Source organism: Dromaius novaehollandiae, chromosome 2 (genome assembly GCF_036370855.1).
Source record: "Dromaius novaehollandiae isolate bDroNov1 chromosome 2, bDroNov1.hap1, whole genome shotgun sequence".
Classification (NCBI taxonomy): domain Eukaryota; kingdom Metazoa; phylum Chordata; class Aves; order Casuariiformes; family Dromaiidae; genus Dromaius; species Dromaius novaehollandiae.
This window is the reverse complement of record NC_088099.1, coordinates 23,397,372-23,423,226: the sequence shown is the minus strand read 5'-3', so window position 1 is coordinate 23,423,226 and position 25,855 is coordinate 23,397,372. Positions and strand designations below refer to the sequence as shown.

The 25,855-nt window shown below is 39.5% G+C and overlaps 1 protein-coding gene across 3 annotated transcripts in view; it reads right to left on the bottom strand.

Moving 5' to 3' along the window:
* The window catches only part of CUBN (cubilin), a 152,286-nt gene that overhangs the window by 112,708 nt on the left and 13,723 nt on the right, over positions 1-25,855 (bottom strand). For all 3 annotated transcript variants that reach the window (XR_010387583.1, XM_026098657.2, XM_064505984.1), the window contains 14 exons: positions 25,289-25,475; positions 23,402-23,520; positions 21,785-22,019; positions 20,246-20,427; positions 19,281-19,443; positions 18,888-19,078; positions 14,842-14,998; positions 14,054-14,232; positions 13,365-13,527; positions 12,917-13,133; positions 11,714-11,844; positions 3,619-3,805; positions 1,118-1,278; positions 462-643 (listed from right to left, as the gene is read on the bottom strand). Coding sequence is in view for 2 of the 3 variants with exons in the window: in XM_026098657.2 (XP_025954442.2) it covers positions 462-643; positions 1,118-1,278; positions 3,619-3,805; positions 11,714-11,844; positions 12,917-13,133; positions 13,365-13,527; positions 14,054-14,232; positions 14,842-14,998; positions 18,888-19,078; positions 19,281-19,443; positions 20,246-20,427; positions 21,785-22,019; positions 23,402-23,520; positions 25,289-25,475 (2,454 nt within the window). In the remaining variant the exon portion in view is untranslated. The remainder of the gene's footprint in view (positions 1-461; positions 644-1,117; positions 1,279-3,618; positions 3,806-11,713; positions 11,845-12,916; positions 13,134-13,364; positions 13,528-14,053; positions 14,233-14,841; positions 14,999-18,887; positions 19,079-19,280; positions 19,444-20,245; positions 20,428-21,784; positions 22,020-23,401; positions 23,521-25,288; positions 25,476-25,855) is intronic.

The following is a 25,855-nucleotide window of genomic DNA, read 5'->3' as shown; positions in this document are numbered from 1 at the left end:
GGATTTTGAGGGTCTTACTCACCAAAAGGGGGAAAAACTGCACTCCATTTCAACTCTGATACAAATATTCAGATCATTTATGCAACAATTTGAATATGGAATTTGGGATTAACAAAAAGGTTGTTGTCCCTATTGTGCCCTTTTTCTTGTAGTTTACAAAAACAGCATACTATAAAGCCTTGATCCAAAACAAAGTTAATAGACGGATTCTTGCTTCAGTGGCCTTTGGATCTAGCCGTAAATGCTTTTCTTACCTGTGTGCACCCACGTAAGACACTGCTGCGTTACTCTTTACTGCTCTCTGATACCAAGGTAGCAGTTCAGCATGGAGCTTTCCTATTCTGGGTCTGCTCATGTGTGAACGTTGGAAGACCAGGACCATGTGTCTTTCTCTCTACCTTTACATTCATTATACCCTACTTAGCTGCCGGCTATGGAGGAAAGAGTCATAGTGTACATACTGCAAGGTAATCGAAGTTGCACTTTGGGTGATCCTCTAGATGGAACTGTTCAAACTGGATTTCGAATGGGGTCCCTCGGTTCCCCCTCAGCAACCAGTAGCACTCTGAGTTGTGGTAATATGGCATAGGGTAGTTGGGAGACATGAAGATGCCAGATGTTGCTGTCAAAGTCCCACCACAACCTAAAAAGGGGCAAAGAAACCATACCAGCATTTAACACCCAGACATGCCAGAAAAAATAATATAAGGAATAGACACAAATACCTTGTCCTGCAACAGCACCTTTAGGTAGCAATATTTAATCTAATTTGTAAAGAGTGTTCCTGTAACATAGTTATTCTTCAAAGAGAAACCTTACTAAACCTCTCCATTGTATCCTTGTTTACCACTAATATCCTAAACACAAGAGAAAGTTCATGTTACAATATATTTAGGAAATGGTATATCCTCCCCATGGAGAAAAGAAGGCTCATAGATCAAGAAATATGTATCCTTGACCTAAGAAACTTGAATATATGGTGCTCTGTAATTAGCAGAGAGATTTTAGGAGATCGGAGGCAGAAAAGATGTGGTGAAAAGGAAGAGAAATTAAATAGAAACAAAAGATCAAAAATGAGATGTGTAAAATAGTTTTGTATTTGATGTGCTCATTTTACCTGCTGATGTACCATCCCAGTGTGCTGAAAATCCCCTTCTTGTGCCAAACACATCACTTACAAACTTTATCCACAGCTTGTTACCATGAGAGATTATAATGGGAGGCAGATCTGTACCACAGTATTTTTCAAGAAGAGGGGAAGTTTCGTAACCTCCATCTCTAGAATAAGAGAGAGGAAAAACCTTGTGTCAAAAAGGGAGAGCACAAGAAATGTTAATAAAGCATAAATTTGGGGATTCTTCCAGGCCTGGGGAGGACTAATCCTGGCTCTTCATCTTCCACAGAAATACAGCTACTAAATACTGGAGGGGTCCTGCAGGTTGCAGTAAGAGGCCCTGCTGCCTGTAGCTGCACGCTGGGTATGTCCAGTCGCTTCCTCTCACCAGCCTGTCCCAAGCCTGTCAATGCACTGAGAGACTCAAGAAGCATCTCAAGGACATGAGATGCTGCAGAGGTAGGACCCTACAGCACCTCCTTTTCTGTCTTCTGCAAGGTAGCAATCCTGGCTGGAGCCAAAGGCAAGCTTCTAATCTGAAGAAGGAAAAGAGTTTGCCTACTTCTCACTGTTTAGCCAGGCCCCAAAACCGATGAGCTGACCCTTTCCTATTCATTAAAAAATGAAGTGTTTATTTGCCACGACACTAATAGCAACCCACATCTCAAAATTGATATGAAGCACATCTTAAGTGATTTTCTTGGCCTTTACAAATGCCTCTACAGCCAATTATTTCCAGTCTTCCCATTAAGGTGTAGTAATATTTTCTAATTCTGTAGGCAGGACGTACATCCAATGTTACGTTGTGCTACCTATACCTATCTCACAGGAGAAAAAAAGATGGTGCCAACCTGGTTATCAATTGCACTATAATCTTAGGACAAACACTTTCATATTATAAATACCCTACAGTTTATTAGGATAATAATAAATATATTTCTATTTATATTTAGGTGTCATCTTAATATGATGTTTGTTAAGCAGACAATAGGACTTTCAGCTGTATTTTCACAGGCTTCTACCTGCTTTTGAGAGAAATTTCTACTTAGGCCATACCACTCTTGAAGGCCTTTTTCTTGCCACCCTCTCAGCTTAAACTGCTCACTGAGATTTACTGTCTCAGGTTACTAGCAGTTGAGGAACTGTGCTAGAAAACCCCTTGCTTGCGTCCCGGCCTCTGCAGCTGTGGTCAGATCAACAGTTTTCTTAGTTGACTGAATGCAACTTATTACAGGACACCTCAGGGCAAGAAACCAAAGCGGCGCCTCCTCTGAGGCTTCTCTGCCTACCCCGTTTAAGGGTATCAGGTTTGATGAAACAACTTGTGGAAATCCAGTCACACCAGCAGAACTGTGCTGAGTAAGGATCTGGCCCCATGTCCAAAAACCTAATTAATGTCACTGAGCTCTTCACAGGAACACCAGCATTAGAGCTGTGCAATAACAGAATGCTTTCAGTTCCTGAATGAAAGAGAAAAGTTATAATTCAGGTCAACCCTGAATTACTGTTTTAACTGTTAAAATAAAGTTAGATTAAATGTAACTCCAAGCTGTGGGTTTTTTTAATGAAAAAGATGAAACAGTTAGAAAACATTGAAGCTTTTCATAACTTTCATACAGTTTGTACGTACAGCTGAAAACAACCAGCTAATTCAGCAGGAATTCAGTATCACAGTCCAACCTACACTGCAACATCAGCAAAAGATTTTTGTTTCGTTCTAAAAAACAGTACCAAGCTCTACGAGGGACCTTAAAGAGGAATAAAGCATACAGAGTATCTGGTACGATGTTCAGGATAACATCATACCACGTTTTACCATCGCGCTCAGAGAGGTCATGGAAACTCATGGTACACTCAGAGACAAAAACCACACAGTAGTTCTGGAGATATGGTTCACCTGGAGAGCTGGCTCATGAGGCAAAAAAATGGGTGCACTGGCACACTGAAGTGTAAATCCCATACAACGACATGCCACAGAAAGGAATTGTACTTGGCATTGCTATATCGTAAGCATGCAGCTAATATTCCTACAAATATTGCTTTCTACCCCTTGTGTTTGCCTCTGTCCTCTGCCAATTTCCTAAATTTAATGATAATGCCAGCATAGCCAAATATCACAGATTATGCACGTGTTCCTAGTGCTGCATCGCAGAAGAGCTGCTGTTTAAAGACTATTGACATAAAATACACACAATATGTCACAAAGCGAGCAATCAAACTCTGTGTCTGTGCTAAGAAACACAATCAGAGCCAGGACATGGGAAGGCATTTTGTCTACACAAAATGCGCTCGCTCCGAGCACCACAATTTGCCAGGTAGGAAAGGGGACAAAGGAACAGAATGGCAGGAAGAAAAGGCGGCATTTAACGCTCTCTAATAAGCCCTTTGCCCACATTGCCAGCACAGGGGTATAGATAAAACTAAAGCTTCTGCACATGCCTAAGTGGATTTGGCCAACTTCCGTGATTATCTGTAATAAGGACAAGAGAAATAATTAGGCTTGCCTGATTTCTACATAATCTTCTGTACAGCGTTTGTTCCCCTCCAAGGTGAAGTCAGTGAAGTTCAGCACAATTTGTTTGTTTATTCCCACTGTGATGCTGTATATGCACTCTGTCCGGACAGGGTAGTTATTTGGATAGTTTGGAGATGTTAGCGTGCCGGTTTCACTACTGTATTGGTGTGAGCACACTTTAAAAAGAAAAGAAACACGTACATGGTGACTTAAAGATTCAGTATATTCATTGTAAACAAAGCCATGCTCCGGAGAGGTTTGCTGGTTGTGAATGAGTTTAATATGCATGCTAGGTTTGCAGGAAACCTATTTTTCCAACAGACAGAGGAGTAAACATCCTGCACTCCTGCGATTTGTAACTCATCTTGAACACATCCTACAGCTGAGTGTCATCACTATATACCAAAAGCAGAATCCAGATTTTGTACAGAGTTTCTTATTTTTGAGCTGATTTGTCTAGCTGTTACCAGAACACTATGCCTGTAATAAACACGCAGTGTAAGAGCAGTTGCAGCTACCTGAGTTGGCTGTGACCTAAAACCCAGGTAAGCAGAAAAAGGAAACTGAAAAGGATGTCTTGATCAACACAAGAGGCAGGAGATTCCTGATTTCTTCAAAGCAGTGGTGGTGGAAACTGAATGCAGTCTTTAGCTAGAAGGAGCCACTATGTTGTTCTCAGGCATTCCCCACAATCAAACCCAGGAGATGAGAATTTTATATCTAAATTTCTTTTCCTGTTTTCTAGGCTATAAGGGACATGCAGCTGGAAAACATTATAATCCCTGGACTTTGAGGACAAAGCAGTTCTACTTGAAGTCTTATACTAGAATCAGTTACATCAATTCTGTAACCACCAAAGCAGCATCTTGACATTACGAGCTGGAAAGAAGAAAATAGAGTAGAGTAAGATAGAAACTGAGAAAAAATTAAAAAGAAGCTCTTTTGAAAGCACAGACATGCAGACTTGGAATAAAAATACCTGCTATAAAATGCTACTTGAACACAAGACTCATTTTGGAGGGAACTATCTTCACGTGTTAGCTGATTGCAGGCCAAATGACCTTCGTAATTTGGCTGCAAAAAGGGCGAGGTGAAACATGAGCCATGTGAGTTGTTTCCATTAGAAACAGAGAATCTTGATGCCACTGTACAATGTAATGGTGAAACATCACCTGGAAAAATGTGCATAACCCTGGTCACTGATATTCTGGAAATCGAATTAGCACAAGTACTGAGAGAGGTTGTAGAAATGATGGGGAATTAGGAGATTATCATGCAAGAGAGATTAAAAGAGGTTGGCTTGTTTAATTTAGCAAATGAAGGACAGGAGGGAATACAGCTACCCTTACACAGGAAGCAGGAAGGAAGGAAGAGGAGACAGAAATAAACACCAAGAAGCATGAAGAACAATAAAACTAGAGCACTCTCTAACCACAGTACAAACTCCACAGCTTAGAAACTGTCCATGAATACAGATACACTGAAATTTGGAGAAAGTTTTAGGAAGTGAAATTCTAGAGCAATCTTCCAACCTATGTAACAAAAGCAAAAAGGGGAAAAGAAACACCTACTTTTAAGATATTGTTTAATTTGATTAAAAGGAGGATAAAGGTCTTTGCAAAAAAAAAATGCAAAAAGGGATAAAGTTGTGGGCTGTATTTGATGACTTATATAAGTTGGTTTATATGAGATCCTACAGGTTGCAAATATAAGAAATAAATGTAGATTTCTTAAAGACTTTCTATCAAATAGGCAGGGTTACACTACTTACAAAGTATAACTGAAAGAGTGAGCAGAATACTATGCTTAACTTCAGACTTCCTTAAACTGGCTCATGCAGATCTCTGACATCCCACAGCTGCAGTGTAATAACGTTCATGCGTAATACTTTAATATGCATAATAATATGGGGGGAAGGGATGAAATCACAGCTTAGACTCTCCATATTTAAGGCTGCTCATTTCCATGACTGTTCCCTACCTATTCTGAGTTTAACTAATAAAACACTTTTACTAGTGTCAAAGGGTAAAAAGGGGTGATTTCTGAAAGAAACAACCTTTTCTTTTTGTCATTCTTTGTCACATGAAAGGTCTTGTCTTTTGTCAGAACCATTTTCTGTGAAGTAGGGACTCCCCCAAGCTGGATACCAGACTCATGTTCCTAATTCATCACAAGGAGAACACAAAAACATGACACAGAAACAGGACAATAGTTTTCTGCTATGGGCAGTATTTTGTTAATTAACAAAGCAGAAGTTTTCATGCACAACTTTACCTAAAATCATGATCTATTAATTTCTTTATCTATAATTTCAGTCGTTGGTGTATTATATTATAAATATGCTCAAATATATGCATATAACAATCATGTAAGTGATGGGCACCTTAAAAACCTTACACTGCCTTATAAATCCTTATTATGCCCTTGCTGTGCTACCAACTCCCATGATGTTTCATTATCTGTAGGGTTTATCATCAAAACCCAGATCCTGAAGTGATATGATTTCCTGAGAACCCTGCATGTAGGATTAGAAACATGACTTAGAAATGTGACCTAAATTTATCCTAAAGGCTTGTCACACAGAAAGCAATTAAAAATTAAAATTAAAATGTGTATATATGTTTATTAGCTTACTAATTTTTAAATTACCTCCTGACTTTCGAAGGGTGGGTGCCTGACTCACAAACATTTAATACTAGGAAGGGTGGCAATACTGCTTTCTTATTCACACAGAGACTGAGACCATTAATATTAGCCTTCAGCCTGGAGAATATTAAAATTGATGTATTAGATAAGGGCCCTTAGGGTATAATTAGCAACAGGAAAGCCAATTTATTTTTATCAGCTCTTTTAAGAACAATTTCCACAGAACTGTCCAGGTTGTCTCCCTTACCAAAGTTTGCTTTCTTGGCAGTAATCTGTATAAAAACTCAAATCCAAAGTGTGCTGCTTTAAATTGGATGCTGTGTGCTGCTCCACACTTTGCATAACAATCTTCTTTATGAACTTAGAGGAGAAATACAGAAGGAGGAAAAAATGACTGTCAGCAACATCAGACCTCTGGCTACAGTGAAATAAATCCAGTTGTAGACTAAGCATACCCTGCCATAAAGATTAGGAAAAGCATAAACACATTCAAGGCACCCACATTTTGTGTCAACCAACTCAATTCTGCTAACTGGATTCACTCGTGTTACTCCACGTTTAGCAAGAGAGCTGGCGTTCATCTTGTGCACTCAGCTCACTAACACACCATACGAGGGCTGGCTGTACGGGGATGTGCTTGTGCAGTGATACTTCCTTCAGGGAAAAGTATTAGCAAAGCTGCCAAGAAAAGGTACTCTGGATCATTCACCTAAGCTCAGAATGCAGTCTAACTCCATAATGTGATTGTTATATGCCTGGAAAAAAATATTAATTCAGCTTATTTTGAAGACACATCATGAAAAGAAGAAGGGGGCAATTGTCCAGAACAATCACACATCTTGCTTTGCCAGTGTGTGAGGGTTTTTAAAGATATTCAGTCTGCTTTCTGATTTTGGTACTGAATGTGTTTGCTCTTCCAAAAAAAAAAAAAGGCCATAAATGGCAGTAACCTACTGTAATATAGCCAACAGTGGAGAAAAATGCCAGCTTTTGTACCGCTCACTCATGCAGTCATGCATAGCGCAGAAAATCCTATCCATGTTTTATCCCCATAAAGAGATATTCATCGGTTGCCACAATTCTATTTAATCAAAAATAAGAGAAAACTATAGTGTCATATATAAAATGGCAGTTTTCTTTCGACTTTACTCTGCCAAAGGAAAACTCAGATCCATAACAATTAGCCCTTTATGTAACATTAGGCATGTTTAGAAAAAAAGGAAGAAACTATCACATGAAGTATGACCCTCTCCACAGGCAATGGAAAAGCACATCTGCACTTCAGGGCCTTCTGTTACTACTGCTGGCAGACACTGACAGGCTTAATTTTTACCAAGAAGGCACACAAAGGTCCTTTGTAGAGTGTTTCAGACCCAAACTCCTTAGAAATACTAGCTACAGCTTGTACTCAGCTATCAAGAAGGAAGACTCAGGGACCATTTTTTAAGTCCACAGGCTCACAAATGCTTTTTTTTCCTTCATCCTTCTCAAACTCTGTCAAACTCTGACTCAACTCAGTCACTGTCAGTTAAAATACATCACAGAACAAAGCTATCTAAAGCCAACATACCCCTCTTGATTAATCATGTCATTCACAATTCAGGATGATAAAGATGAAAAATTTTAAATTTCACGAAAGCCAGAGAAAGACAAGGAATAAAAATTTTATCAGGAATGCAATCTGCTAAAAACTTCATTAAGGCTGACTGTCCTTAGCAGAAGGGATGAAGTAGCCTTTTTAATGAAAAAGAAAAAGCAAAAAAAATAAATTCCCAATTATTTGTAAAGAAGTCAAGGACAATAAAATACATATACTGACTCTAGCCCTATTCCTGTTGAAGAAGTGTGGCCTGGATCTCTCAAGATGCTGTGCAGCACTTCCAGTGAAGATTGAGCCCTTTCAGAGATTTGCCAGTGATTTCACATGGGTTCTTTGTGGTTCAGTCAGCCAAGATGGGCAAAAGAAAACCCTCAAATCTACCATATAATACTTATATATCTGTTGTGTCATTCAGCAATCCCTGGACTCTAGGAATTAAATTCAAACAATAGCTTGGTTTCCCGGTGTCTTTCTCCTCAAAACACAGAAAGACGGCCAAGAAATATGATTGGCCTGCATCCCAAGTACACACAGTTTAAGTGGGCAATATACATTTTAAACAACTGAGTATCACATGGACATATTTGACTGGATGATTTCCATTCCTATTCCTGCCATTTGAGCTATTCACAGCTACTAGCTGGCAGACTGCTAAAATAATTGTTTGTGCCTTGTGGACCATTGCCATGGCTGTATCCCCTGGCTTTCAATTTACTTTTTTGACCAGGGAATATAGCCTTGCTATTATGTTCAGGCCACTCTTCAACTAATAAATATATCAGAGAGAAACTGTACTAACACAAAAATTGTTTGCTAAAATGTATGGATAAGAAAAGTGGTTTCATTCTACATAAAGGCATTTTTTTTCACTCCTGCTTACTCTCTTTTTTGTGATAATGTTGTCCATCTTCTCAATAGTTCATTCTCTGTAAAATAACTCCAGGCAAAGGCCTATTGAAACATCTAATATGAACCAGAACAGCTTTGACCAGTTCTGATGTTGGATACACTGTAGCTGGCTAAGAAAACATTGCTCAAAATATGAAGGATTCTTACTGCACAAGAAATGTTATTAGAACCATATTTTTCTTAGCAGAAAATGAAAATAGACAGCAGATGTAAAGAAAAAAAATCCATAGCTTTGGTAAACCTCTCAGATATGATTATGTCCAGCAATTTGCTACCTTAGCGTAACTGGATATATATAAAATGAATATCAGGCTTAGAAATCTCACAGTGGGAAGACTAAATTTGATACGATTTCAGAGGAGCAGGAAGTTGCTTCTTACAGCAAAGTCCACGTACATATGTTCTGCTCTTGGGCCACTGCAACTTCAAAACACTTTATTCTTAATCAAAACTGAATGTTAGTAATCCAGTATTTATGACAATTTTGTAGTACTACTATGTATATGCTGGGACAAAAAGAAACAAATCTCTGTAAAGAAAACGGATCTCAGTTTCAACTTCTCTATAAGGTTATTATTTTCAGTTTCAGTAATTACTGCTATTTTGCCATACTTACACAAATTGTAGTGGTTTATGTTAAAAAAAATCACATTTATTCTAGACATCACAGTTCTGAGTCTGAATGACGATAAATTGAGAGTTAGCTCTTTTGTATTATTTTTGCATATAGTCCCTGCTTAGCTGAAGAATAGTAAAGATATGTGTATTGCTTATGGGGAAAGAGACATATTAGCCCCAAAATTGTATCTGTTGCTTAAAGTCTGGATGAAGAAATTATGTAGTTCTTATTTTAAACAAACATTTTATGTAGTTTCTAGCTATTAAAAATATTGAAGAGAAGACAGCCTTGCATTTTTAAAGCATACTTTGAAATCATTCCAGGGATGGTGATGATATAGTTAAAACCTTGCACAATGCCTATGGCAGTGCTTTGGACAAAAGATGGGAAAAGCCAGTCTCTATGGTGTTAGTGAAGGAGGGGGATGTGGAAGACAGGAGGCAAGAGTAATGAAGCTGAGCAGAAAATTTTGTGAGATAACTAACAAAACCAGAGAAGCCGACAGGGTTGCATAGGGACAGAATACAGGTTAATGCTGAGCAGAGAACTTGTTGGTCTTGATAAACTGTGAGAAGAGCTTCTACAAGAATTGTTAGGAAGGAATGACCTTTACCCAAGAAATACTAATTTAAGGTAAGGTAAAGGACAAAATATCACATTAACAAACAGCAAAATCACTTTTACAGAAGTTATGGCTGGCACCTGCAAAAACAGACCAACAAAATATCTTCTTTTACAAAGCTGATAATTTCACAATTACTCATTAGCAAGAACTCAGAGTTTTCAAACTACAGTCTTTCTTGGAAAGATTTTTAAAAGTAGAATTTATTTTTGGCCTCTTATTTTCTAACAAAGAGAAGGTACCTCCTTGGAATATGTTTCATTAAATCTTAATTGTTTTTACTGACTTTCTGGTTTCATGCCAAATAACACAAGTATGAATGAAGGCAGCTGAGAAAAAGGATTATTTGCATTTATAAGTTATCTGGTGGTGAATAAAAACACAGTGGCAAAATCTGTGCTGGTCTCGCCTACACACATGCCTGAGAGATGAAATAACAGCCAAATTGTCCAGGCTGACACTAGGAAGGTAGTCATTTTTCACAAGATAGAAATCAGAAATTTTGCTGTTTTTACATAAGCTGGAGAAAATCAGAAAGTAGGAAAAATAAAATACCTAAAGATACTAAGGGCAAAAAATGAGCAGCCATTGGTAAACTGTAGCTATACAGATGAATACTAAAGTCCTCGTAGCCTGCTCACACACATGCACACACAAAACAAACCAGCTAGAAATTGCTCAGTGATGGATAAACAATAACCCAGGTACAGATGTATTCTCACTTGTACTTTTTTTCATTGTCCAATTCCCTCTCTTCTGTGGTTGAATTTTGCTGGGCGGAATTTGTCCCTCTGCCCATGGGAGGCCTCTTCTACTCCAGGTTTAGCAGTGAAGAGATCAATAGCAGACCCATGTCTATTGGGCCTAGGGAACTGGTACATACAGACTTTCACCAAAAGGCTGCTGGTTCAAATGCAGCTCAGTCAGTGCTAGCAAATGTCTCAGTGCTGGAGAGATGTGCAAACACTGGAAAAGGTTTGATGGGTTCAGCAGAGTTTGAAAACACAGATGTGCCTGCCCTGGAGAACCTTCAAATTAATTAGAATTCCAAGTAATTGCTCATTTTTTCTCTGGTTGAGAGATCTGAGGGAATGAATGGTCATTATTCCCTTCAACAATTGTTCTCCTACTGACATATGCCTTAGCCTCTTAAAAGGAGATACTTAAGGAACAAGGCATAACACGAAGCTTGAACTCTGCTGGAGTCAGAAAAGTTGCATGCAGTCTTAAAAAAAGGGGGTTGTGCTCTCAGGTTATTTTGTTGCTTTTTTTAGTTTCATCCTATACAAACTTTTTTGCCCATCATCAATATTTCAATTAAACTCACTTTTACAGTAAGTTGTTCAGGACTATTTCATTTCCTAGATCACACAAACTCAGCTCAGAACGGGCAAAGCAAATTCAAGAAATACTTTTCCTAAATACTTCATGCAGTTCTGCCATTCAACTCTTCTAGCTTTCTAAAGAAAGCAGTAGTGTTGCTTACAGAAATTGTTTTCTGCTTTGGTCATATTTCCCAGACAGGAAAAGGCTTGTGAAAATCAAGTAGCTATAATTAAGAAGGAGTAGAAGAGGCACTAGACAGTCTTCTGCTAACACAGAAAATAATGGGTTTTTTTCTTATAGTGCTTATTCACAGTTACAGCTGAAAACATTTAATCTGCATAATGAACATACTGACATAGTACCTTTTGATGCATCCAGGGAGATATAATTAGCTGAGAAGCCCTCAGAGGCAACGCTGTGATCAGTCACAAAGTACAGCGTCATGATGTTGCTACCACTAGTGAGCGATGGTGGAATTGATCTTCCACAGTACCTGCAGCAAAAAAATGCCCCAAACTTAGGCAATGCTCCTTGAAGCATCTCTTTTACTGGAAGAAGATTCAGCTTTCATGAGAAGTTTGAACAGCTGCACACACACAAATGCCTCCTTTAGGTGGTACAGATTCCAGCCATATACCCTGTATCATGGGACTAAACACTACACTACATATACAAGGACATACATGTATCTTGCATGGCAAAGTCAGAGGAGAAGCTGTGCATCAAGTAGTCAAATTCCTATTGACATTATCTAATGCAGAAAGTTGCTGCTGTATCTACAACGTATTCCACTTTTTGAGCATGAGTCAGGGTGATCAGCAAAAGACTAAGATTGCAAAATACTCTCCATTATAGCATGACAGACATTTGTTCCTTATTTTCCAAAATACTGGCATGTTAGCCAAAGACTTTACAGTCCGTGGCTGTGGCTGCAGCTAGACACTCTGAGCCCAAGTAGTTTAGATGTCCCTGAGTTCTAGGATGGTGAGAAACCCTTGTGTATACCCCACTTGGTGAGAGGGGAAAGAAAGAAAAGATTGTTCAGCCTTTTCTCCTCTAGTATAAAATCACATATCAGGAGAAAATGAAAACAAACCTTTTAAGACAAAGACTTCAGTTAAGCCTTTTAAGACAAAGACTTCAGTTTAGTTTTTGTTGCAACCCAAATCTACAGTCTTCCGAGTAATCTTTCACTTCCACAAGTGTTTCAAACCATGTCTTCTCCTAGGCACAGACATATTAATGCTTCTGAACCTATTCCCATAAATTAAAATGCAAAAGGCGCTGGACAATGGCAGCTATTGAAACCTGTCCTTAAAAAAGCTGTCCTTTTGACACAAGTTAGTTTCTCACAGTATAATATTTACTAAATGTGGTTCTCATTCCATGGTCAAAGAAAGCAGTTGCCTTTACTAGGCTAGGCAGAAGCATTGCTGCTATTATTTCAGTAATGCGAAGAAATTAATTTATATACAAAATTTAAGGAAGCAAATTGGATGGAGAGATCTACAGAACAGTGCACACTTCACAATAAATCAGCTATGTAGGCTAGTGGACATAGTCACCTTCCCAATTTTTGCACAGTGCTGTTGTCATATATTTCAAGATAATCCTTTCTGCAACTATAATCAAATTCCAGGTTAAATGAAGTGAACGTCAGGCGGATAAGGTAGCCAGGCTGAATGTTGATAGTCCAGGTACAGTTAATACCATGTGGGTAGACAGCTGGATGACCAGGGCTTGTAATAGTTCCTTCTGGTCCAGTGAGAGCCTCTCCACACACTGTAGAGATTTAAAACATCAGGTTAAATGAAGTATTTATTCAGGAATAAGGCACTTATAAAACCAGTTACTTTTCTTTCTGAAATTTTGTAGTCTTTTTTCCCTTGATGTATACTACACATCACTCTTTCAGCATTTATCTCCCGTTACACCTTTGTAAAACTTGATGGGCCAATGATTTCAGTGTATAAAAAAAACTTGGAAAGTCACACATGCACACAAAATCCTTACCGGTATCTAATGGCCAGTACTCAGCTCTGAAGCCAAGGTTTGTAAGGGAGGAAGCTCTGAATTTGACATAGAGATAGCTCCGTGTAGACTGCACTCGAGATGGTACGACTGTACCGCAGTATTTCTCCAGAAGAGTAGAGTCTGTGTTGTTGCCATCTCTGACCTGAAGAACAGTGTATTCGAAATATCCCATATGGATTTCTATTGTATTAAAGTAGTAAGCATAAATGAATTCATAAGAATGATATAAAAGAGGTCTTTAGCAAGTCAAACCCTACCCTCTATTCAGCATGATTTGTACTACAGGCACATGCAATGCAGCCTCATGACTGCCAGAGAAGGGCTCTCCCAGCTGAAGGGCATTCAGACGGAGAAAAGCTGAGATCTTATACCCTCAACAGTAAGCAGCACACAGACCTCCAAAACCAGGCCTATCTATTCAAAGACATCTGATACTCATCACTGATGTCTCTGACTATCAAAATGATGATACTATCTTCGGAGAATCAAAAAAGGTGTGGGCTCCTCTGGTGAAGCTGGGAAAGGTTTTATAATTGCTGTAAAACAGGTGCTTATCTGTTGAACTGTGCATGCACTTGCAATTCTGATTTGGTGGGGATGAGCATGAGAAGGAGCATATAGATATGAATCTCTCTGAGTAATCATAGTATATGCATATTATTCTTTACCTCAACATAGTCCGAGTCACAGGTGGTTGTATTTCGAATGTCAAAGTCGATGAAGTTAAGAATCACCACTTTGCCATCTGACTGGGAGATGATCCACTCACAGGTCTTCAGGTGAGAGGATGTCCTGGGGTAGTAAGGTGAATGAATGGTACCTGCTCCAGACAGGGAGCCTCCACAGGCTGCAAACAGACACCAAGAGGCAATAGTTGTGATCAATGGTTTCAAGAAATAAATACTGTGATGTCTATAAAATATCGCTATGAAATTAGAGGAAAACCACTACTACAAGCCTAGTCTCTCAGCATCTACTATGGATCATCCAGGTAGGATTAAGAATGGATTTAAAAGAATGTATTGCTGTAACAGTTGCATAAATATGTATATTTGAGCATGGAAGACCAATGAAAACTTATGGATTTGACTCATTTGTTTCAGAGACCTAGATATGTTTATTGGTGAATAAGAACTAAAAAGAATAATGAATATAAACAATTTTAGGCAGAGTTATGGTTGTAGTGCTATATCCTCTGTGGTATGTTAGTAGTAAGTGATTCATCATTAGTAAAAGCACAAGTGAATCTATTTTCAAATATGGTAGAAGTGCCTACAGCAGACCTACAGCAGACATCATCTTAGCATTTCTAAAAATAGCAATAAAGAAACAAATTGACTCTTTTTTTCTTTTGAAGTTTGTCTTAAGCCCACTCTATGTATATCATAGCATAGAAATAACTGAAAGTGTCCCAGTTACAGTCCAGTTCACTGGGCAAGTCAACAGTTTCTCTTACCAACTTGATAAACAGCTCTGAAGCTAGCCCTTTGCACAGAAGCATCAGACTTGAACTTGATCCAGAGACTGTTGCTAGTAGAAGTGATTGGAGATAGAATTGTACTATGACAGAATTTATTAATAAGAGGAGACATCTCACTGTCACCATCTCGGACCTAAAAAAGAAAAGATTGTTTTTCTTCTTGATGAAGAAGGCTGAACAAAGAAATATCTCAGATCATAAAAGTGGTGAGATGTGATATCTGCATAAAACTATAATCTCAGAAGAACTGCTAAGTAACAAAAAAGTAACTTATTTACTTATTTAGCAGAGGGCCAAAGGGCCATTACAATAACTGGTACAGGCACTTCATTTATGAGACCTCAAAGGAAGGACGGGGTGATGCGAGCATAGGAGACCCCTTCTCACTGTCCAAGGACATTAAGGTGCAACAGAACATTATCTCTCTGAATCACAGCTTTAGCACAATTTGGGGCATGTACTTCCAAACTGCCTCCTTTAGTTTCAAAGGAACAGGAAAGGTGCTCACCAGTGAAAAGCAATGAAATTTTTGCAAGGATTGTGTGATTTTCTTGCTTTGGCCTTGGAAGTTTCCACTAATCTTTTATTGGCATTTCCCCCAAATGAGCACACATTGCATCACACCCACACAACGGCTCACTAACAGGAGGTGTGACTCTAAGTTCCCAAGACAGTAAAAACACAGCTATACTGATGTTTTCTCATCATTTTGTCTGAAAGGTCCAGTATGTGATAATGACAACAAAACTACAGGAGGGAATCACATCCAGCTTGTACCTTCTGCACTGCCACTGACTCACCTGGCAGTAACCAACTTGCTAGTCAAAGGAGAAATGTATGTTGAGAATTTTCCCAGGAGCCAATTATAGATGCTGAAGATCAAGGGAACTAGGAGGGAGAGAGATGTCTGCATTGCCTAACATCAGGCCCTGAACCCATAGCCAGGAGTAAGAGCGGGTGCATCCTGAAAGCAAGGCAGAGCGCTGTTAGGGCCGAGGCACTGTCGGGTGAGGAGCTCTGAACACCCTCTGAGGTGCCCATCTGACACCAACAGGGAAGCCAAATGCTCCCAAAGGTGCTCCCGAAAAGAAAACAGTTCTTTTTTTCTGCTGTAAAACTGGCTACGGCTGGAGCTGCTCTTAGTGGCACATATGTGCAATCAACCCCAAACAATCGTTCCAGTGAAATTGTTGCAAGGCCAAGAACAGCCAGCATTTCCCCAAAGCCACGTTCTCTGTCCTCCTCAGCTGTATTCACCCCAGCAGGCTGGGAGAGCTCGTGGCAGGGCCATAGCCGGCCTGGTGAGAGGCAGGGGCCAGCCTGCTCGCTCTCTTTGGCAAGCTCTGGCTGGTGACATGGTTTTCTGACTCTCTAACAGACATCTGTTATTTCCTGGGGACCTGAGTTTAAGGTGACAGAGTTACTCTGGATTTATGGCGGAGTCACTAAGATGAGAATTTGGCCTGGAAGATTTAGAAAATCTTTAGACAGTAGTGAAAGTTTCCAGAACTACAGTTCACAAGAGTTTACATTTTTTCTTCATCTGATTTTTCCTGCATTTGTGATTTATAAAGTCCAGGCAGCAGTGATAAAAATAACAGGCTCCCTAAACCATTTGAATTTATAGCTGAGGTTGCCGTTTGGAAGGACGGCAAGGGGAAGGGACGGGCTTGGCTAACACCTTACCGCTGCAGCGCTGTGCCACAGCCGTGCTCAGCCGAGCAGCGTTGTTGTGTCTGGTTTCCTCCTGCAGACCCCTGGTCCCAGGCTGCTCCTGCCTGGTGAGAGACTAAACATCCCTCCCTGAGCTAGCGGGCGAGCTGTGCCTGGCTGCCGGGGAAACGCCGCAATTTCCTGCCATAACCGGGGCTGGGAATATTCTGCAACTTTTCAAAGTGACAAAACAACAGCCTGAAAGTGATTTTTAAAGTAACTTAAGCAACCGAAAACTATCTCCCTAGTTAAACTTCACCATAAACCCCAGGAAGACAATATTTTAAAGCACACAAGCAGTATGAAAAGCACATGTGGAAAATCAGGCCTTGATACAGAGCACAGGGCTTTAGTCCTACCGCATGTTCCCAGGTCTGAAAACAGCAGCCCTATTTCTCTGTGCCGGATGGAGCTGATCCAGGCGAGTGGGGAAGAAGAGGAGGAGGGTGGGAGAAAGACAGAAAGAAATACAGGGAAACCAAACTGCTCGTGACTGATCAGCAAACAACAAGGTAAATGCCTTGCTGAATTAATACCGACTGATTGTATTCAACAGAAATGGTTTTGTTTCTCTGGCTGCTGTGAATTTAGTGGCTTTTCTGCCAGCAATTAGGCAAGAGGAGTACCAGGCCAAACAAACAAAAGCTGTCTGTTTTCATTAAACACACTTCCCCTCTCATTTCAGAAATTAATTACACTTCATTCCAACCAAAGTCTCTGAATTAGAGGATGAGGGAAAGGAACGACGTTAACACAATAACAGATCTTTTAAAAACAGATTAACTAAATCGAGCTCACAGAAGCCTATTCCTAGTTTGGGCAAAAAAGATTAAAAACAAAACAAAACAACCCCCACATTGCCATTGTAACCGTGTAGCCCCGTAATGCAGTACTGCCGTTGGTAGTAACAGGCCATGAGCTTAAATTTTGTACCAAATTTGCAAGGCCTCAGGACTGGGCCTCACCAGACTTGCTCCGTCTGAACTTTTCTTGACCTGCCTGCAGCTTTCCTTTACGGGGTTTAGCAGGGACAGCAATTCCTCTAATTGACCAGGTGTCTATGGCTAATTTGTTTTACTTCTGCTTATCTGTGCATGGTGCAACCACAGTTTCATAGCGCTAGCAGTAGCACGCAGCTATTCTGTGCAGAAGGAGGCACAAAGCAGTGCGGTCGGAGGGGCCCAGGCCTGGTTTGCAGCAGAGGCCGCGGGAGCGGGGGCCCTGGATGCACGTGGCCGAGAGCAGGCGTGGGGCTGTAACGGAGGGGCACCGGCTCTGCATCGAGACCCACGGCCGTACACAGCCTCCCCAGCCTGCATGGCGCCCTCCCGTAACTCATCTGCGATCAATTAAAGAAGTGCAGACCTGGAGCTGCACAAGCCTGGTTTCAGGGGGACAAAGCACAAAGAGTGAGCATCTAGCAGGCATAAAAGGCACCATATATAGTAAATCCAAGCGTAAAATGGAGCGTAAAAAGACCAATGAAGAAAGAGCAAGGTGTAAAAGCGTGTTAGCAAACATATAAAAAAGACCTCGGGTGGATCCTAGACAATGCTAACACCACAGTCCTCCCGCAAAGGACTCCAGCCAGGGGCTGAGGGTTCACGGTGTTGTCCTCTCCAGGAGCCCTGGGGAACTGGCTTTAGGAGCCAGAGGAGCAATGGGAGGGTGAGCACAACTCCAGGAAAAGGAGATAGAAGCTAAGAGGTGTGTTACAATTTTAGTTGTATTTTTATTATTACTTTTTCTGTATAGAAGTATTCTAACTGTACTATTATTCCTTCTTTTTCTGTCATAATTATATCTAGACTAATAATGCTTCTTGAATTAGACTCTTTTCAATTATACTAACAATAAATTCTTATATATATATGTAAGGGCATATATATGTGTGTATATATATACACATATATATACTTATGTATACATATACATATATATAAGGTGTGCTTCCCTTTTGCCCATCAGCAAAATTTTGAGCATAACACCGTGACTCCAGAAAATGCTATGTAGTGGCCGTGGCATTAGTTATATTTTGCTTGCATTGGGTATGCATTCACCAAAGGTTTAAACTCCATCTTAATCATGTACAGCTGATAGCGGGTTAGTGTTAGACTGATTTCTTGTTATCTCATCTTTGGTTCATTCTGAATGTGGTGTCCTGCTCTTTCAGGCTTTTGGACCCTAATAAACTGGTATACTTACTCCCTTGATTAATGTCTATTCTTGTAGTGAGACAGAAGTTATGCTGCATAGTTTTGTACATCTATGTAATCAACCTTTCATATCAGTTGCTTATGAAAAGTCACCTCAATGTAATTCGATGAACAACCAGTGTGATTCTCCAGCTCCATGTGGGTGAAGTTGAGGTATATTTTTTCATCCTCTGGTTGTCTGATAATGTAGATACATTGTCGGTTGTTAATATAAGGATTAGGCCAGAAAGGGGACATGATAACCCCTTCGCTATCTGTGTAATTTCCTCCGCAATTTGTATCTGCTATATTAAGAAAAAAGAAAAGTAGTTGAGATATTCACAAGTATCATAAGTCTTTCAGTTTAGGCTGCCTCTGTACAATGGCTGCAAGGCAAAGAGGTTTCCTGTATTATTAAATTGCAGGTGTTTATCACATCCATTCATGTCCTGTTGGCTATATCATGGGAATGTCACAGTCCCAACTTTAATGCTGAATTTAACTTACCAGGTGATGTCGTATAGACAATATGGAAGCCTTTATCAGTAACTGCGTCATCAGAGTGAAAGTGAATCCATGCGTACGGGCCAGTGGTTTGGAGTGGGGGTGGAGAGCCAGTGCTACAGTATTTACCGAGGACTGGGTCTTGTGGAAGGAGACCATCTCGAATCTAAACAGAATGATAAATCAGCAGTTAGGATTAATAGATGTATACCAATTGTGGACAGTACCAACATTTTTAAAGTTATCTTAAGGGGCCCCAGGAGATATTGCGGATGATGGGTGGAGGGAAAACTCATAGAAAATTTCCCCAAAACATGCAGGGAGCAAGAAATGGACCCACTGGCAGAACTGTGATGGTGCTCCTAGGAGAGATCATTAAGGTTTTTGTGAGAGGGAAAGAAAATATCAGGAGATCTACTATTATGCTGTTTTCTTAAAATCATCTTCTGCAGTGCCCAATTTTGAAGAACATCCTATTCTAAAACATTGTCTCATTTCTATAATTGGGCATTTGTGAATTCCATAATGATCAATTTGTACTTGAAAAAAGCTCACACATCAAGCCATTGATGGTGGTATAATAAGAGCCTATTAATCTTAGATCCATTTCTCTAACAGTTTTCCTTTGACTGATGAATTCTCTGTGGGTAGACATTTGACTAGGAGTTTGGGGACTGGACTTTGTAAGAAAGGGAAAGCTTCCCAATAGGTATTTGGCCTAAATCCCATCCTCTTTAGTGGCAAGACTTCCACTGACTTCAGTGGAGCAGTATTTCATCCTCTTTCTGTTATTCTGCCTGTGTCTCAGTGTGCCTCCATGACTGGGATAAGCAAGTACAAATGAACATTTCAACTCAAGATTTAATTTTCAAACGTTCCTCTTCTGTACATAGAAAAAAGTTTTGAAATATCTTGTTCTGCAATAACATTGCCATAAAATGTTGTCATAATTCACAAGGAAGTTTTACCTCTAGATGGTCATAGCTGCAATTTTCATGGTGTTCTAGGCTTAGTGTGCCAAAAGCAAATGTGATGAGGAGGCCGGGACTGGTTGAGATGGTCCAGAGACAGTCTCTGTTAATAGGATAGTTACCCGGGTATCCTGGAGAGCTTATGGAGCCATAAGTATCTGTCAGTTCACCACCACATTCTGAAAGAAAAGAAATACCGCACAGCACGGTTTTTAATACTGCATGTCAAGTCAAAAGTTGAACTGTCCTATAGTGTCAAAATTAGGTACCACTTTAGGAACCAGAGTGAATTCAGAAAAAACAACCCAACAAACAAGCTACTTCTTTCTTTAAATTTTATAATTAATTCCACAACTCACTAATAAAAGCAGATCCCCAAATATTTCCTAATCTGCACAGCAAAAGAAAAGATTCTTTCATGGTTATAATGGAAATATCAGCAGGAGAATGATCAAAACAATTTAATTTAGAAATGGAAAGCATGGTGTTTTGGATTAGATTTACAAAATTAATCAGAATTTCTGTACTTTATAAACATAGTCTCCATGTTTTGCTCTAGCATAAGACTTCTCATTAAAAAAAAAATACCTTTAATTGCAGCGAAGGCTATTTTATATGTTTAGAGTAAAAGAAAATCCCTCTCCACAAATAGCTGGGTAATGTTAGGGGTGACTTGTGTATTATACCTAAGGCATAGCTAATTTAGTCACATCTATACCTCTCCCTCTGTTTTTTGTCTTTCAGAAGATCTGCGTTTGCTTTTCAGTATCCTCATTCATCTACCTGTAATCACCAATCTTAGAATGTCAAAATGAAAAAAAAAAAGAATATCTTCAAAGCACGTGGAAATTAAGACACAGTTTCCCCTCTGAGTTTTCTATACTTCTTTCTCTATGGTTCCTTCAAGACAAAACTCAGATCGTGCACATTTTTGTTTCTAGACAATACACAGTGCATTGAAGTGAATTTCAAATTGCACAAGATGATTTGGGGTTTATCTCAAGAAAAGGGCTGTCAAGCCTCCTGGGAGAAACACATATGTGGCATTGTCAAGAATTAGGGCATTAAACTACAGCAAATCATACCAAAAATCTCATAGATCATTTAAAATCAAATTCCAAGTAATCTGATACTATCATGTTTAAAAGCATAGTGTACCCTCTTGAGCCTCTTCTACACTGTAAAAGGCAAAAAAAGGGTAACTTCCCTGCTCAAAATACCAGCTACTTCTGAGAGAAATGAGGATTAATTAAAAGAACAATATCTCCAGGAATGCATGCACTTTGGGGGACTCCTCACAAGACGCATAAAGCAGCCTTAAAAGCTAAGGTAAGATACCAGCAGAAAATTATTCATGCAGAGGTCTAAAGTTGCAGTTTTAACATCTAAAAATAACACGAGTTAACATTTCAACCTCACTCGTTAGTAAAATACTGTCCTACTGCTACTGATTTTTTCCTAATGGGGAAAATAAATCATTCAGTTTGCTCCACAGCAGTGAAGATGCTGGATTACTTGAGATTACATCAAACTTACCAGGATCCCGAGATTCCCACTGAATGGTGAAACCTCCAGCTGTAATGGTGTGGTCTGAATAGAACCAAAAATACAGGGAGTGGTGGGAACTGGAAAGCTCTGCAGGAGGCGAGGAGCCACAGTATTTCCCCAGCATGTGTGCTGATGCTGACGACCCATCATGAATTTGAAGGAAGTCGGAGCTGCAGTCATTACTTGCCTCCAGTTGGAAGAACAGGAAACTAATATGCAGAATCTAACAGGAAGTAGCAAAATATGAAATCACTCTTTGTCCATCTGCTGAGATACTCTTTATGCAGTAACTCTGCACGAAGCAGGTACACTTGTTCATATAATTGTAAGCATCCACAAACTTTGGAGCCATTACCTGAAAAGATCCAAGATTGAAGAAGATATTACAGAATCTCAAGGGTCAAAACACAAGAAAGTAGGAAAGAATTTGGACAGGGAAGTTGTCTGGAAAGAATATTCTTCCTATAAACTAATAATTATTACCATTTGCCTGTGTGTGCTATATACTACAGTGTGAAAGGCTTGAAATAGAGAATAAAATATTTTATTCTGGGTTTCCCATGGTGTTTTCTCATGTGAGATAGTTCAAATATCTCACCCTTTCTATGGCTGAAATATTGTCATGGGAATTAAAAATGAAATGATTTTTTGGGCATATCAATTCTGTGTCTTATAAACCCACTCTAGACAAATAGTGGCATACACAGCTTTACATTAGTTCAGATCCCCCACTGATGTCCTTAAATATAGCTCTGCTGAAGACTCTGATGGCTCTCATACTTAAAGCAGAGGATCTGTCACATGCATATAACGCTGTGTAAACCACTAGCAGTTTATACAGTATATATTACAGTATATAATGCTGTATAAATCACTAGAGCTTTATAAAACTACTTAATTCATTCCCTTGCAATGACAAAAATAGATCAAACATTTAGATCCCAAGCACGAAGTGCCATGCTAAAGGGTGAATAACGTGTTTAATAGTTGCTAGTTATAACCCAAGTAGAAATGTTAATTGCTAATCAGCATCAGAATATGCACTTGAGTGTAACATTTAAAATTAATCCTTAAAAAGATCAAATACTTTTCATTGCACAAAGCCATTGACTATATGAATTCAGCATTCCACATTTCAGGGGCTCAGAAATCAGAAACAGAAAATTGTTCTGGGGGTCACTTAACCCATGAACCAACTGTGGAGCATTTCTCATGCAGCCATTGACAGTCTAAAGCTGTGTAAGACACGGCTTCTATAGGTGGTGGTAGGTGATGTCAGCTCTCACAAATTTATTAGAAATCTCCAATCACTTGGTGTGTTTTCTTAAGGCCTCATTTTTGGAGATAGTGATTGTAGGAATAAATAAATTATAACCTTCAGCAAAAAAAACTTGGAAACCTTGAAAACGGAACCCAGGCAAATTCTTAGGCTCAGGAATCTGAAGGCTCATAAGAACCTAAAACTTACTCTTTTTGGAAAGCTCTTTATTCTGAGGAGGTTGGATCGTGATATTAGAATACGCGGCATGAGAACGGCTGTGTGTGCTCCAGCAAGCTGAGGGGTCCCGCAGAGAGAGAGTTTCTTTAACCTGAGCTCTATTTTACCTTGTTAGGATCAGTTTGAATAACCCAAGCACAGCTGACTCCATTATCATACCGCTGGCTGCTTGGGTTGTTGGGGTAACTGAAGGTCCCTCTGGAGCCCGAGAGGTATCCTCCACAAACTGCAGGAAGAGAGATTAAATTAAGTTAACTAATTTGTGCTGTCACTATATAGACTGCAATAAAACCAAACTTTCTAACATAGCTTTGGCTTGCTAAACATTTAAAACAAGGGTGAAAGATACTTCTATAAGGCACTCTTTTTAGGCTTTCCTCTAAAGTGGAATGACACCAAAGGAAAAATGAGCAAAATTACTCTTTCAGAGAAAAGTAGTTCCCGGAAGAAGAATAAAGATTTTTCAGGTGGAATATGTGAATTCTGTCAAAATTCTATCAAAAGATGTTCTGTCTCAGGAAAATGTCCATAAAGTAGTTTGTTTCCAGAAAGCTAGCTCTAAATTGAAATATTCCAATTTTTCACCTACACTGAAATAATATTTTGAAGCTAACATGATATAAAGCTGTCTTTATCAAGAGTGGTGTATCATTGCAGTTCTTCAGATGTTTCATAGTCCTATTTATCCTTTAGGATCAGATTTCTGGGCCTGATAACACTGCTTCTGATATACCGTGGTCTCTTTGTCTCACTGAGCCATTTGATGAATGTGAGCTGTGGAGTGGGAAACCTAAACTGCTGGGGAAAAATATGGCTGTAAAGTGCCCAAAATACAATGAAGATAGAGCCGTAAAACAAGCAGCTGCAATTTAACACTCAACTGATGCTAATGAAATATTCAATTCTCCTCAGCAATTTGAAATGAAATATTTGGGCTTGAGAATAGTAAAAATATAATTTTATTTGAAATGTCCACCCAAAATACTTCACCATTTCTGAATCAGATTCAGAACTATCATATCATAAAATTTATTTTTTCCCCTTGATTAGGAGCTAAAAGGTTGATACATTAAAATTTCTCACTGGGCAGAAACTGGTCTTCTATCCTTTCTCTTATGAATAGTTAAAAAATTACTTCTTCCATATATATATGCTTAATAATAAAAAATATTGATCAGAAAATAAAAGAAAATAGGAAGGAACCTGAAATACCTATAAAACAGAACAGATTTCACAGTGGCTCAATGAAAGGTTTACATTCTGTATTCTGTGCAAAATTAATAATCTGCTTTCTTCACAGCAACCTGCAATAAATACGAGTCATCTGACAGATGAATGCCACAGGGACACCCACTGGAATGCTATCTTGACCTTGTTTAATTAAAATTTATGGCAAAAAAACAACCAAAAAAACTTCAAAAGCAAGCAAACAAAAAAACGATGTTGAGAAATAATGCTAAAGGCAGGACCTTGTAGTCACTTTATAAAACTCCAAGTCCCCCAGCCTCATGGGTAACTTTTCTTTCATTACATTTCTGTTTATAAACCTTTTCTGGTTTTTCACATCAACTAAAAATGTCAGGATCTTTCAGCTTTGCAATGAACAAAAAAAACAGCATGCACAAAACAGAAATAATGTTATATCCCCCTGTAAATCTGCTCTCCTATCAAATCATCTCTCCCATTTGGCTTAGTGTTGACACATTCAGGATTTGGAATATCACTTCTTGGGAGCAGAAATCTGACTTTAGGATGTCTGGTGTCTAGTCAAGGCCAGTGGGCCTACAACCCGGCCCTGGTGTCGGGCTCTTACTGCTCAACAGGCGCACTTTGACCAAACTCTGCCTCCGGGGACTTTGGACTGGGACCTGCGCTCCACTGCTCCAAGTTTTCCGTTTGGATCTGGTGCCAACCCACGTGCTGGTGACCCACGCGGAGCACGGGCTCGCGGGAGCCTGGCGCCCCTCTCCGCTGCAGAGGGCCACCCGCCATACCATGTTGGGCATGCTGGCACTGCGGCCCCGTCCAGGCACTGGTGCACTCGCACGAGTACCCGCCGACCCCATCGGTGCAGCTGCCCCCATTCTGGCACGGGTTGCTAGCGCACTCGTCGATACTCTCCGTGCAGTTAGTGCCCGTCCAGCCCCCATTGCACACACAGAAATATCCGGAGATCGTTGCCTGCAGGTATAAACAAATGCAATAAACTCAACAAACATGGATCATCTAAAGGAATCAGAAAGGCTGATGTTTACACTCATTTTATGTGGAGATTTCAGAGCAAAGAAATAAATAATTTGGCATTTAATGGTCTTGATGGTAATTGGTGAATACCAAAATAAACCCAAAGCTTAACCAGATTATGTAGCTCTTTGCTTTTTCTATTAAGTTATTTCTTTGCAGAGCCATTTCAAATTACTTTTTAAAAAGTCAGAATCTGTATTCTGTATTTATTTAGCCATTCATAAATTGTTTGCTTGGCTTTGAAATGATCACCCTAGAAATAAATCAGTCTGATTATCTAAACCTTATAAATAACAAGCCAAGATAACAGTGGTTTA